General features: G+C 45.0%; 1 protein-coding gene across 1 annotated transcript; it reads right to left on the bottom strand.

Annotated features, from left to right (window-relative positions):
- Positions 1–541: 541 nt before the first annotated feature.
- Positions 542–13722, bottom strand: mmp14a (matrix metallopeptidase 14a (membrane-inserted)). The gene is made up of 10 exons (XM_062383694.1): positions 13276–13722; positions 6017–6165; positions 5693–5815; positions 4821–5128; positions 4571–4732; positions 4318–4457; positions 4065–4203; positions 3813–3963; positions 3131–3246; positions 542–2929 (listed from the first exon to the last, which is right to left on the bottom strand). Exons 1-10 carry the CDS (start codon positions 13357–13359, stop codon positions 2613–2615), a joined length of 1689 nt encoding a protein of 562 aa, XP_062239678.1. The 5' UTR covers positions 13360–13722; the 3' UTR covers positions 542–2612.
- Between the last annotated feature and the right edge of the window lie 415 nt (positions 13723–14137).

The raw sequence follows: 14137 nt of genomic DNA, 5'->3' as shown, positions 1-14137 counted from the left end.
CCCTTTTGTTTTAATCTGACAACTTTCCCCAACTCCTTCTCAAAGTAGAGGTCAGGACGGGTTAAACCAACTGGACATGAAGAGGAACAACTTGTCCCTGCTTCCTCCCTCTTTCCATAAATCAAGCCAAAATATCCTGGATGTGAACTTTTGAAGCATCTTTTCTTTGAGAAATTGTTTTTTGCACTTTATAGTTTTGCCCATGTCCCATAAACTAACTTGGAGGAGGTGTGGCTTAGGAGCTATACTACACCGAGCCACTATGGGGCAGCGATCAAGACACTTTGGCTCCACTTTTTGGAGTCTATGGTTTTAAGAAGGCAGGTTAGTGGAGCTCATTCCACTTTACTTCCATCAAAATATTATTATATAGAGAGCAACATTAAATCTTCTTAAATCTAATTTAAATTTGACTGTATTTACTGTTGTGCTTTAGCCTATAATGTGTGAGTGTGTGTGAGTGTGTGTGTGTGTGTGGTTGTGTGTGTGTGTTGAGAAACAGGTGAAAAGATTCCGGAAGCATTGGAAGAAAATGTACGACTGTTTGTAGAAAATAGTTTAATTTCACTTTATCTACTGAAATACAAAAGTGAAAAACAGACAGGAACAAAAAAAAAAAAAAAATCTCATTCCACTTTATTGATATGATCATCATTATAAATATCATTACCATTATCATTGTTATTAACTGCCTCAATTCACCTTCAATTTTGATTTAGGTTAAAAAAAAAACTTTAAAATAAAACCATTGATCACCATCAGTGTCAAAGTTCATAAATAGCATCGTTTGTTATTCTGTGCCAACATTCACCCTCTGATCGGATCTAATTCACCACGTGCTGAATGTAAACTGGGATTCGCCTCCACCATTGTCATGTTATGCCTCTGTCCAGCAGGACTCCATATGACAATGCACAAAACAAAAATCAAAAAAATCATAACCTTACCAACGAGAACAATAATAACAATAACCATACTTATAATAACAACAATGTCCCATAGCAACGATAATAATTACAAAAACAATTGCACCATATTGTTGGAAACTGTACCGCTCACTGACCCGTTCGGACAAGCAGCAAAAGTACTGGAATGTTTTCAAAACCGTCATTTGTGAGTTAAAACGTCACGAAAGAGAAAGAATAAAAGTTCCCGACTGACTGCTTGAACTGAAGGACGAGTTCTGCCTGTGAGCGTCTGGAGCCGCAGGAAAAAGTTTTTAGACGGGACAATCAAGAGGGAAATCGCTTCTGATTGATCGAATATGAATCATATATCACACGTGTGCATGTTCAGAAGTCTGCAACCATCGATACCAATATTCCTAACTGCAGAAGGGACGTGACACCAGTCTGCTGCGTTAAATTCATCCAGAACAACTAAAACTTAACATCTTTAGCAGATGAGAGAGAATCCTGTTGGTTGTTAATGATTTATGCTTTTTTAAAGGAGACATATTCTGCTCAGAGCCAGATTCATAATTTTTACTTGTGTTATTACTTAAAAATGTTTGGATGCTCTATTATTCTGTCTGTCGCTGGAGCTCCTCTGTTCAGCCTCTGTCTGAAACACTTCGTTTAAGCTCCTGTCTCTTTAAGGACCCCCCCCCCCCCCCATGAAGCCCATTCGACTCTGATTGGCCAGATTGAGCATTTTTAAAGGGGCGTGTCAGATTAGCCAGTGGGTGGAGCATGGTGACATCACTATTGATCGGAATACTGACGCTTCAGTGTTTTCTGTCGAGGAGAATAGACTTCTGAACTTTGCAGAACTTTTACAACTAAAAATCATATGTCTCCTTTAAAAATGTTGTGCAATAGAGCTGATACACGATAATTGCGAACCGACACCCACAACTTATGTTGAGAAATATGAGCATTTGCTTCACGTTTTTTGCGTTACCAAAAAGAAGCCAAAGTTCTCACATGTTACACAAATAAAAGTACAACAAGTACTAGAAGATTTGGATTTCTGGCTTTACCGAAAAAGTCTGAGGTTCTATTTAGTGGTAGAAAACAAAATCATGCTAACACAGGCGATATTTCATGATTCGTCTTTAGAACTTTTAAGAATTAATGTCATATTCAATCAATAATGTTCTGCATGAAAAAAATATAATGGACTTGACAGCAAACATGAAACAATGAATTTATGAGTTAAAAAACAGAATTGTGAAGTTTCCGGGGGGGGGGGGGGGTGGGTCAAGAATCAGACAGCAGTTCAGCTGGAGTCGTCCAGTTAAAGTCGAGGAAGCGTGGAGGGATGTTTCTGTTGTTCTGAATACCTGGGACGTGAGAGAGGAGAGGTGAGTCTTTGCATCTTTCCCTTCTCTACGTGAGACGGTGGCTTTGATCTTCAACCTCCTGACACAGTACAAGTAAATAGTTAACATACAAATACGCATATTTCCTGATTTCAGTTCCTTGGGACTTTCTCAGTTTTTTCCGCTCTGTCGTGGCAAATAAAAAACCACCAAACACTTAACACTGTCTCTCCTCCTCTTTCTCTCCCCCCCTTCTCTGTTTCCATCGTCTCTCGGCCCTCGTTTTTTCCCCTCTCTCTCTCTCTCTCTCTCCCTCTGCGGCAGTCTCTCGGTCGCCCCGTCGCTCTGCCTACACCTTGTCCAGGAGGGATCTCTGGCAGTAGAGGAGGCGTCGGGGCGTGCCGTACTTCCTGAAGAACAAAAGCGCTCCCAGGGTGACCACCACCAGCACCAGTAAGAGGAGGGGGATGACCACGGCGATGGGCCCGGCCCCGCTCTGCGACTCGTCCACCTCGATGATGATCACCTCCTCCCGGCCCTTCTTGGGCTCCTCGCTCTCGCAGCCCATCCAGGCGCTGAGCACGGACTTGGGGTAGCCGGACTCCACCTTCATGTACTGGTTGTTGAACTTCCAGTACTTGTTGGCTTTGTAGAAATACGTGTAGGCTGGGAAAAAATTTGACAAAAGTGAGTTCTCCGGGGACTCGAACATCCCTGACTGTCCATATATGGCTGCAAATTATTATTTTAACAATTTTCTGTCATTACTGTTTTAAAACAACCAATTAAACGATGTATAAATGATCCAAATGGTCGCTGATCCATCTAAAATCAATAATTTATCGTTCTGGCTCTCGGGGAACTTACATCCATCCTCACTCATGATGGCAGCCTTGATGTTCTCTGGCGCTCCGCTCCACATGCTGATGGGTTTTGGGTAGCCGCTGTCCACAGAGCGAGTCTGCTCGTTGAAGCGGTAATATCTGCAAAGGACACAAAGACAGAGCGGTTGAAGAAAGAGTCATTTGGAACTGCTACAGGAGATTAATTGAGTCAACAGAGTCGGTCCTGAGGAAGTCATTTATCTCATCAAATCTAACTGGAACATCTCTGTGCTGCGGGGGGGGGGGGGGGGGGGGTAGTCTTGTGGATTGTAAATGTTTTACATGTGTCATCGCAGACTCATCGGTTTCAATGGTTTTCTGGATTTAAATCCTTTGCTGTGTGCATTCCACCCTCGGCTGTTAGAAATCTGAATCAAGGCAAATAAGTATGAAGCCTGACTCAGGGAACTGAAATGCTAAATAAGCCTGATGAGTTGTCACTGTTGTTTGTTTGGAAAAAAAACGGAAACAGATCTAATCTCTGCACGAAGGCTGCAGGAATGTTTCTGATGCTTCTTCAGGTCGGGAGGGGGTGGACATATTGGAACTGGACGAGGATGAATCCCAGTGACAGTAGAGATCTTACAGGTGATGTTAAAGCAGAGGTCTGATATCCAGTAGATACAAGCAGAGGATAATTGAACAGGTTTCTTGGACGGACTCACTTGTTGCCTCTGAAGAAGTACGTCTGTCCTGTGGGTGTGTAGAACAGGGCAGCGTCTAGTTTGTCTGTGGGGAGGCCGGTGCCCATGTCGGCCAGACTCTTTGGAGAATCCTTGTCCATGGTGGACTCGCTGAAAACCCAGTACCTGTCTCCTGCACAGGGAGGAAAGAAAAAAGACCAGAAAGATGAGAAGGACTGAGAGTGAGAACGGAAAGCAAATCTGGATTCAGTTTATTCTCCAGAGGGAACCTACCCTTGAAGAAGACAAACTTCCCATCATCCCTCTCGTAGGCGGCATTGATGTTTGAGGGCAGGCCCTTCCAGAAGTGACCGATGGGCATCGGGTAACCGGGCAGCACCTTGTTGTTACGCACACGCCAGAACCACTTGTCCTGCAACACAGACAGTGGGAGAGAAAACTATCTTTTAACGTATGTTCTTCTTTCTACAGCTTTTTATTAACTTTTTATTGCTTGAACGCTCGTGTTTGTCTGTGTGAGCTTTACCTTGAACGCAAACTTCTCGCCTCTGAGGACAGCGATGGTGTCGTAGTGTCCCTCGCAGATGTCTGGGCCGTTGTCTGGTTTTTCGGGTTTGGACGGTCTTGTGGGTCGAGGAGGAGGAGGAGGAGCCCCGGTCTTAGTTCCTGAAGCGTGGAGGAGAGCGAGAGAGAGGCGGTTAATGTGGAGTTAGAAGAAAGACAGATGATATCTCAAATGAGACAAGGAGACGTTTCCTGGAGTTGAGAGAACGACTCACCATAAATCGTCTGGACGCCTCTGCGGTCGTCGTCAGGGAGCTGAAAGTTCTTGGTTTCAAACCACTGGTAGAAGGGCGCCATGATGGCCGACGGGTTGTTGGAGTGCTCCAGACCCAGAGCGTGACCCAGCTCATGGACGGCCACCAGGAAAACATCGTTACCTTCAGAGAACACAGGAGAAACTTCCGTTCAGTACGTTTTAATGTAAGGCCAGATCCATCTCTCGAAGTCCACTCGTCCTTCTCTCACCTCCCTGGTCGTCGCTGCCAGTGGTCCACGGCTCTGCGAGGTCAAAGTGCGTGTCCCCCCCGATGCCGGGTCCGGGGAAGTAGGCGTGAGCCAGGAAGCCGCCCTCGCCGTCGAACGGCGTGCTGTCTCCGTGGAAGCCCTCCGAGAAGGAGAGCATGATGTCGGCGAACTTGTCAACCTTGCCTCGGATGTGGCTGAAGGGGATCTCCCTGAAGGTGAGCGGGATGGCGCTCTCCCAAACCCTGAAGGCCTTTCGGATGGCTTCATACGTGGCCTGCTCCCCGATCTTGGGGGTGTAGTTCTGGATGCTGTCGGATGAGAACCGGGAGATAGAGCGATTTTAGGGCTGGGATGGTTGGAGTCAATTCAAAATAACAAACTGAACGGTGGTGAGACAGTAAGAAGGCACTGGACTGTCTGTTTATATTTAAGTGACTTACTGCTTCAAAATAAAAGCCTTGAGCACGAAAGGTTAAACAGGATAATAACAGACTTCAATATTAAGTGTTTGGATGGATAGAAATATAGGAAGTCAATTTATTTCAGTCTTTAGGTAGTATCTTCAATAAATAAATATTAGTCAAGTCATCGATTCATGATCTTAACGTTATTTCTTGAAGTGAAAATGAAAATAATTCAGTGGTTTCAAAAAAATGAATGTTTACTTTCTATTTTTGTCTCCTATGATAGTTAATCAGAAATATTAAGTTTTGAACTGACGCACACAACAATAAACTGGAATATGTCAGCTTGAACTCAAAGAAATAAGTTTTAGACCAAAATGAAATAAAAATATCCTCTAACTTACATGATAAATCATATTGAGCGTGACTCAGTGTATAGGTGTGTGTGTGTAGAGAGTGTATTCTGACCTGAAGGTCACCTCCGACTTGTCCCACTTCAGGCCCTGAACAGCGTATCTCTTCCTCCTCAGGTTCGTCTTCAGCTCCGGGCCGAACTTGTCGGGGACGCCACACCGCGGCCGGCTCATCGCCCTGAAAACAGCGACAAGATATTCACACGTTTCAAAAATATGTCAAATATTCCCCCTCCTGTGAAGGAGACATATTTCTGTGAATGATAACCTTGTTTCGTCCTGGCGACATTGAGACTTTTGAAATCCATAACTTTTAATAGTCACATATCAAACCAAGCAGCCATGTGTTATTAAATCACCGCCATTAACCAGGACTCACTCTAACGTGTTGGCGTCTATGGAGCCGGTGACGGTCAAACCATAGAACCTTTGCATGCCGGCTATCGCTGTCTGGATGGACTGTGGTGAGCGGATGGCCTGAGCTCTGACGTCACCCGGAGGCAGGTAACCGTACGACTGCAGCCAAGCCTGAAACAGAGAGAGAGAGAGAGAGAGAGAGAGAGAGAGAGAGAGATGGGTTAGAGTTTTGTTTGAGCAATGGTTAATCATTTGTTTATGGAGGAAGCCAAACATTGGAAATCACCCTGAGACAGATTGAAACTGTTTTGGGTATTTCAGTATGTCACAAAGCCATTTATAGTCATCAGGAAAGTGGGTGTTATTCGACCTTGTTTATTTCCAACATTATCTTTCTCCACCAACTCTATGTTAAACCCTGTTTCTTGACTTCTTCTTCTATTTCTTCTAAATTTTGTTTATATCTGATGAATCTGACACCTCCATTTCCATCGTTAGGTCTCAAACTGAAATTGATTTGAGTTCTTAAAGAGAGTTTTTCTTACACTGAAAAGCAAATACATAGTCTGATGTCGTCTAAACCCTAAAAACAAACTCCTCATGGCTTCACACGAGGATACAATAGTTTTGCTGTATGATTTTTATCTCTCCATAAAAAACAACATGCCAACACAAAGACACACAACTGAAAACATTAGCGTGAAACAGCAGGGAAAGGGGATTTGGCTGCCAAATTAAAAAATGCAGAGACTTGTATTTTTACACGTTGGAAATGATGAGGTGTTTTGAAACTTCTGTTTTGGTTTCTTTGTGAACGTCTGAGTCGTCAGATGAGGTTTCGACAGATTTGCCAGAAACAACAGGAAAACCAGCAGAAAACATCTTAGTCAACAGAAAAGAAGGGATCGGCCGCTTGTGTGAACCTGTGGGAGTTTGACTGCTTCCAGTCAACGCCAGTGCCTGTTTCAACCTGCGCTCAGATGTGCAACACAGATTGTATGGGGAAGGGTGTGTGTGTGCGTGTAGTGTGACAACTCAGCATTTTAAATGTGCTCCCTTCTCTTCACGTGACTGGGACATTAACTCGTTTCCAAACTCTTAACAATCCAAAGTCCTCACATGTCCAGACGAGACGAGAGAGGAACCGGAAAAAAAGACAAATAAAACACACAATATGAAAACAATGACGTATTTTCAGTCCCAGTGACCCACAACTGTGTCTGCACCAACACAGCCAAACGGAGACAACTGGTCGTCATAACGCTGAAAAAAGAGAAGTTTGGTTTCATCAAAGTTTAGAATCCTCCTCCTCCTCCTGTCTCTGTCTGCCCTCGTCCTCCTGTCTCTGTCCGTCCTCCTCCTTCTGTCTCTGTCCGTCCTCGACCAAAACCACCACTGTTTATCTTTACACATGAAAGGCCGACCTATTCTTTCCACTGCCGGTTGCTGGTGGTCTCAGACTGGACGGAGACACTGGTAAAGGAATAGTTTGACATTTTATTCCCTATCTTCCAAAGTTCGAGTCAGGAGTTTCTAATATACATTAAATATTTTGCTTTCAAACCCACTAAGGGCCCTGGACAAAATGTCAAACAGTTCTCACAAACCAACGGGTGGTGCCCCTTTGTTTCCAGTCTTTATGCTAAGCTAAGCTAAGAAGCTTCATATAAAGGATGGTGCATGTGAGTTCTATCGATCTTCTACAATCTTCTCTCTCTTCTTGGATTTGTTTTAAGTGTGTGTTTTCTTTCCGACCACGCATCTGCGCACACAGTCGACACACATTCTCATCTCCACCGCACATCGAGTCGGTGGAATTACCCAGAATTCCTTCCCTGGCGTCACAGAATAACCCTCAGATATCTCTCTTTCCTTTCGGTAGCCTCCGTCCAACGGGTGAAGGGGAAGCTGGGGGGGAGGGATGGAGCCACTGGGCAGGACTACCTGGTCCTGCTCGGCCTGGGTGTGCACACACAGCCACTGTTCGTCATGTGGTGGGCCGAGAGGCCGGAGAACAAGGTTCACTTATGAGGGCCGCAGAGACGCAACCCCCCCACCCCCACCCCCCTTCTCCCAATCCCTGCATATCCCCCCCCCCTTCAAGATTTCTCAGGATTATTTAAGGGTCTAGTTAATGTGATTTATCTCCAGACTCCCTCTGAGTCAATCAGCCTCTAACGTCGACCAAATTTACTCGCTCTGCCCGTCTGCTAAGAGCTGCTAGTGTGTCCTGTGGCTCCAGTGTGGTGACGCGTCTGCTTCTATAAAAACACACTCTCCCACACACACGCACACACACACAACGTCAGGACCTCCACTTCTCTGCTCCTGCACCAAACTACTCCACACACCGCCCACCTCCGGCCCCGGGACGCCAGGTATCCCAGCGTCCACCCCTCCTCCTCCCCCCTGGAACTCCCAGCAGCCACCATCAAAGCCTCTATTTATTGAGACTCGTACATGGCTGGTATTGTTGGCGTCGGAGGAGCTGGGTTTGCTCGCCGCGCGGCCATGTGTGGTCAGAGGGGCTGGCTGCTGGTTTGGTAAACACACCGCCGGGTCTGTGTGCGAGGAGCAGTGACATGAGGTCTGAATGTATAAAGCACAGACTACGTGATGTAAACGTGGTGGGACAGGTTGATTCACTGGAGCTGCGTGATGTGCACATGTGACCTGTGACCCTGCTCTGACCTCACGACCACTTACAGAGGCAAACCAGACAATTCATCAGATTGTTAACAGTCTTTTAATAATCTATTCTTATTCCTGCCTCTGAATTGGGTGGATTTGCTCCTTATTTGCAGCTCTTTGCAGCAGAAGCATGAACAATCACTAACTCATTAAATATATGTAATAAGTAACTTCAGCTGCCTGGGGTTGGGAGGAGGTCATGTGTTAAAGTTTTATTTGGTCAAACAGTGAAAGGTAGAAACAGCTAACTTGCTAACGGACTAGCACTAGTGGGTTTTTACCTCGTTAGACATTGTTTGCAATGGAAGTTACAGCAGAAACAGACAGGGCCATGAGGTAAAGCGGATGATACGCATTTAAAAGGCGACCAAAATTAAACTTTGTGTTAACAGTCAACACAATATATAACATGTAAATGTAAAAAATCTATATTTACTTCTATTTCCCACCACAGTTCTGCTCCCTGGCCCCAGATTTAATAAAAAACTACTTTTGTGAATACACAAGCCCAAAACTGAGCATTACCAGTGTCAAATTTGACACTGGTGACTTCCTAAAGATGGAGCCTTGATATCAGGTCAGACACCCGGCCCACCTCGATGTGTCAGGCGGTTTCCGGCCTCAGATGTTCAACAGATGTTTGACAAACAAGCTGTGAGCACAAACAAGTAGAAGAAAACAGGGATGATGGTGGTGATGTATATCATTTCTGAAATTCCCCGTGTCCCACATGTGGTCGACAGCACCTGCTGTCACACACTCCTACTCACATGAGTTATGATTTGATTTCCTGCTTGCACTATAAATAAATAATTAAGCCAACCACCACTTCCTACAGAACAGAATGGAAAAAACACAAAAAATCCCCCTCAGCATTTTTAGATTTGTGGTGAAAAGAATGTTGTTATTTCAGTGGAAAAACTGTCATTGTGTTAGTTAACATATCATGTGGGTGTCGATCCATTTTTGTGCAACATAAGGAACTAGACGGGAAACAGGGAGGATAGCGTGATCCTGCATGGAGCTGGGTTTAACGCTGTGTTTGCATTTCGCAGTAATGTGTCATTGTTTTGTGTACGTCTGTTTTTCTGATCCACAGGTTTTCTGGCTTTAGAAACACTTAAATCTCAGCCGGCCCCGAGGGACAGAAGGACGGATGGACGGACAGGCAGAGGATGATCTAAAGTGCAGAGTTACATTAGAGAAGAAGAGGTAAAGACATTAGAGGGGACGCAGCGGTGGACGAGAGCAGAGGAGGCTGAGGAGAGTATGGCTGGATTTCAATTTGAGGGCCTGAGTCAGATGTTCCTCTCGCTCGGTGCCAACGGAAAAAACTGAGAGTTCAGCTCATGAGGGGCTGAGTCCCACATTGCCTTCGTTACTTGGCTCCTCTGACCCAGTTAGCGTTCACCCCCGCACTGTCTGATACTTATATAAAATAATAACACCTCTGCTGGGTCAGATAATCAAACAATCACAGGGTGCTTTTATTGCACTGATCAATTCAGTTCAATAAAGCTCAATTGGGCCATTTAACGCAATACCATATAAATGACAGTTTTCAGATACTTGCAAGCTGTAGTTACCAGTATCCTATAAGACTAATCTTCCTTTAATCCTATTAACTACAGGAAAAATAAACACTTCTTAAGGTTTACTTTTACACTCATACTTTATTAATATGTATTACACCATTTACATATTCTTATATGTCATTTTAATGGTTAATTCAGCTGGTAAACGCTGCTCCATTCTACACACTGAGTACTTACAGGGCACTATCTGATAAAACCTATTTGCTTTCACTTATGTAAATATTTGAATGTAGTACTTTTACCTGTAATAGACTATGCTCGCGTTTGTGGTGTTGCTTGATACTTCTTATTTCCAGCTAATGGCAGAGTTGAGGGAGTTTTCCCATAACGTAACTGAGTAGCCTGTACTATAAATTATAAATATATATAAACTATTATATCACACATAAAAGTCCTTATGCAGTATAGTTTTCTATCCCGCCTGAGTTCATTCTTGGTGAATTCATGTGGTTATGCATTGGTTACTTTTGTTGTGGTTTGCTGAGCTGGACCAATAACAATCGAGCTATAACTGGAGCCATCCCTGTGACAACCGAGTCAACTCCATCAGCAGATTTATCTCTTTCATGTCCTCCCTGTAGATCTCAGATAAACTCCCTCTCCCCCTTGAAGTCCATCAGTTTCCCATTAAGGCCGATCCAGCTGAGTGCTTTGACATTTCTTCAGTGACAGCCGCCGCCTGCCACAGCAGCGAGCACTGATCCAGAGCAAGGCCTCCTCTTTGATGCTACATCAACAGCGACTCTATGTCGAGATAAAGAGAATTGAACCCAGATGTGCTTCTGGCCACATCTGCAGCCCTCCGCTGGGATCACGAGACGTGTGTCTCCAGATGGCAACGGGAAATCTCCTATTTTTGTTTTTTGTTTCAGCCAGATAGAGAGGTATCCTGTTTTAAACTCTGTTGTTTTCATTGCTGCCCACTTCCTTCTCTCTCGCGAGGTCCAGATTTGCATTTCCATTTCGGCAGAAAAAAGGTTCGACGAGGTAAAAAGAGAGAAGAATGAAAACAGATGCTGGGAAGGTGCGAGGGCCTCACCAGAGGAGGGTTTCAGGGAATAGCTGAGGTCTTATTCCTCTATTTGCAGAGCTTCTCTTTTTCACTCAGCTTGGATTAAGTGGGGGTTTAGCTCGTCGGAGTGAAGTCAGAGAGGGATGTTCAAATGTTGAGCAACGCCGGGAAACCGCAAAATTCCACAAAGTTCAGTGTCTCCGTCTGCTCGCCCCCCCCCCAACCCCATTAAAACCGATCTCCGGCGACTTTAATTAAAACATTTCGTGTCACTCGAGTTTGTCTCTGCAGCTCCAGTTCGGTCGACTTTCTCCACACACACAGACACTTCTATCTTTTGATCACAGGGTTCATGTGCGGCTCTCAGGTGATGTCAACCTTGAGCTATAATTAAAGCTGACTGGCGGCTCCGGCAATATCACAACACACAACCTGCACCGGCAGACGACACATTCACCTCTGACCTTATCTCCCAACAAATCCTACACTCAGGGCCAGTTAGGTTTCAGCGCTGCAGGGATGCACAGCTGCAGGGAAGCTGCATGTTAGAGGTGTTGTCCTCCAGGTGCAGTAAACACTCATGTTTTCTCACTTTGTTTACAGACATTCATCACTGAGTTGGTGCGTCGGCCGCGGGAGGGCAGCGGCCTGTGGCATCTCGTAAACCGTCTGACTCTCCGGAGTTATCCACCATGTCTGGCTTGACTCACACGCCAGTGGATTGTGGTCAGTGACTAAGGTCGTCCTTCGCTCCTTCCTGCATCCTGTGTCCTCCTTTTTTACTTCTGCATTTTATTGCTAATGGACGTTTTTCTCAGTGATTCAATTTCCTGTGACAGCTGACTATTAGTGCATCACTGAGAGAGATGTCTGGGAAATGATCCCAGGACAAATCATTGGATTCTATGATTTGCAGTTGTTGGAGGATAAGAGTGGATGTGTTTCTATGAAATAGTTAAATTATTTGACATATTTGTTGATTTCTCTGGAGTAATTCATGGATCTTGATTTTAGAAATCAGGCGTGTTTACTGCTCCTGTCTCTGTGACTCGATGTGACCTAATGCTGATGTGTTCCATTCCCTTCCATGCACTTATCCCCACTCTGCTTCTTGTTGATGTTATCTGCAGGGTGAACTTGTGACCGTTCAGGGACGAAGCACTACCTTCAGGGCACAAATCTAAACAGAGCTGAGACCAGAGGCGCCCCTGGCTCCTCGCACCCGGTCATTTACCGGCCTGATGACAAAATGTGTTGTTGAGATGAGAGTTAACCTGCACTTTGGTGGAGGAGGGTTTCACAGCCTCAAGGCCCAGCAGAGGCCTACACTGCCCCAGCTGGAGAGCCCCATGTCCAGCTTGTTGTGAAGGCGGACCCACTTCCTGGCCGGCTGTCTGTGCGGCCTGAAAACTATTAACCCCCTCCCCCACATCACCATCACCCACCCCCTCCTCCTCTCTTTTTCAGAACAAAGCAGCCCAGCTGTGGTTTTGCAAACTGTACACTACCCCTACACGCCTGGTTCTCCACCTCCTCCTCCTCCTCCTCCACCCTGTCCTTCAAAAACAACATTCAAAGTTTGACATGACATATTTTGTTCCCTGGATGAACTTTTATCTCCTTCAATCAGTAATTATGGGAGAAAAACAAAGATCTTGAGTGTTTTAGGAAGGAAGAATAAACACGAGTATAAACAGTTCCTCCTTCCTCTTCCTCTGCTTCTCCCATCTTCAGATTGAGAGATTGAGAGATTGAAAGACCCTCGGGTAGAAACTACACCTTCATCCAACACAATAAAGCTTAGAAATAAATAAAAATGTATGCAAAATGTAAAATTCATCATGAATAATGCAAAAAACGGATTCAAGAGAGTGATCACAGTGGAAAATACAGCTCGATGACACATCACAGCATGAAAACATTGCATTAATGAACACACGTCCATACTTCTTCATGGTCTGAGTGGGTTTCCATGTGACTTACCTCAGCTTTCAGCACGTCTGCAGAGACCGAGGTAAAACCAAAGCAGCAGACCGCACAGGCCAGGGTGAGGAGCTGGGGCAGCATTCTGGTTTCTGCAAACTACCGCCCCTCCAACACACAGGAAAAAAGTTCACAAAACTAACTTTCTACACGTCCTGGCGGGGAAGGGAAAAAGTATCGATGGATGCAGGAGCTCCCGTTATGATGTGAAAACGTGGCAGAGAGAGAGAGAGCGATAGAGAGAGAGAAAGAGAGAGAGAAACACGGTGTCGGATCCTCATGGAAAAAAACTTCTTCTGCTTCAGATCTGAGCTGGAAACGACCGAGGAGAAGAGAAAACGAGTGAAATCATCAGGAGGCTGCAGCTCCTGCTTCTCCCAGTCTGACTCGTGTTTCCTGGTGGAGGTGATCGATCCCCTCAGAGTGTGAGGACGTGGAGAGAGAGAGAGGGAGAGAGAGAGAAGTGGATTTTCCTCTGGGTCCTCCTCCAGATGTGGTGACGTCATTTTCCCCTCAGCTGGCTCATCCTCCATGAATCTATTGTTGATATGACTGAGACGCAGATATCAACATTCTGAGATTTTAATTTGACAACAAGGCATAAAAAATACTTTATTACTCGGATACTCTTTTACATGTTGAAGCTACTTTTATTACTTTGGTCTGTGGTGATGCTGGTTATAGCGTTATTACAGTGATTAATAGAGCTGCTGTGAAATGATGATCGACCCCCTGAAGCTGCAGGTATTCGTGTGGCTGCAGGGGGCGCTGTTGCCCATTCAGAGTTGCATAGTGTTGCTTTAAAATCATGCATTCGATATTTTACTTGGTAGAAATACTGGGAGCAAGATGTACTTTAAGT

Source organism: Platichthys flesus, chromosome 24, assembly GCF_949316205.1.
Source record: "Platichthys flesus chromosome 24, fPlaFle2.1, whole genome shotgun sequence".
Taxonomy (NCBI): domain Eukaryota; kingdom Metazoa; phylum Chordata; class Actinopteri; order Pleuronectiformes; family Pleuronectidae; genus Platichthys; species Platichthys flesus.
The sequence above is the reverse complement of the archived record's forward strand: the minus strand, read 5'-3'. Positions and strand labels throughout refer to the sequence as shown.

Excerpts from the sequence above, each read along its gene's own strand:
- mmp14a (XM_062383694.1), bottom strand. The coding sequence starts at position 13,359 with ATGCTGCCCCAGCTCCTCACCCTGGCCTGTGCGGTCTGCTGCTTTGGT. Across the intron at positions 5,129-5,692 it reads AAGTCGGAGGTGACCTTCAG|CATCCAGAACTACACCCCCA; the intron begins GTCAGAATACAC and ends CTCATCCGACAG. Across the intron at positions 4,204-4,317 it reads GCGAGAAGTTTGCGTTCAAG|GACAAGTGGTTCTGGCGTGT; the intron begins GTAAAGCTCACA and ends TCTGTGTTGCAG.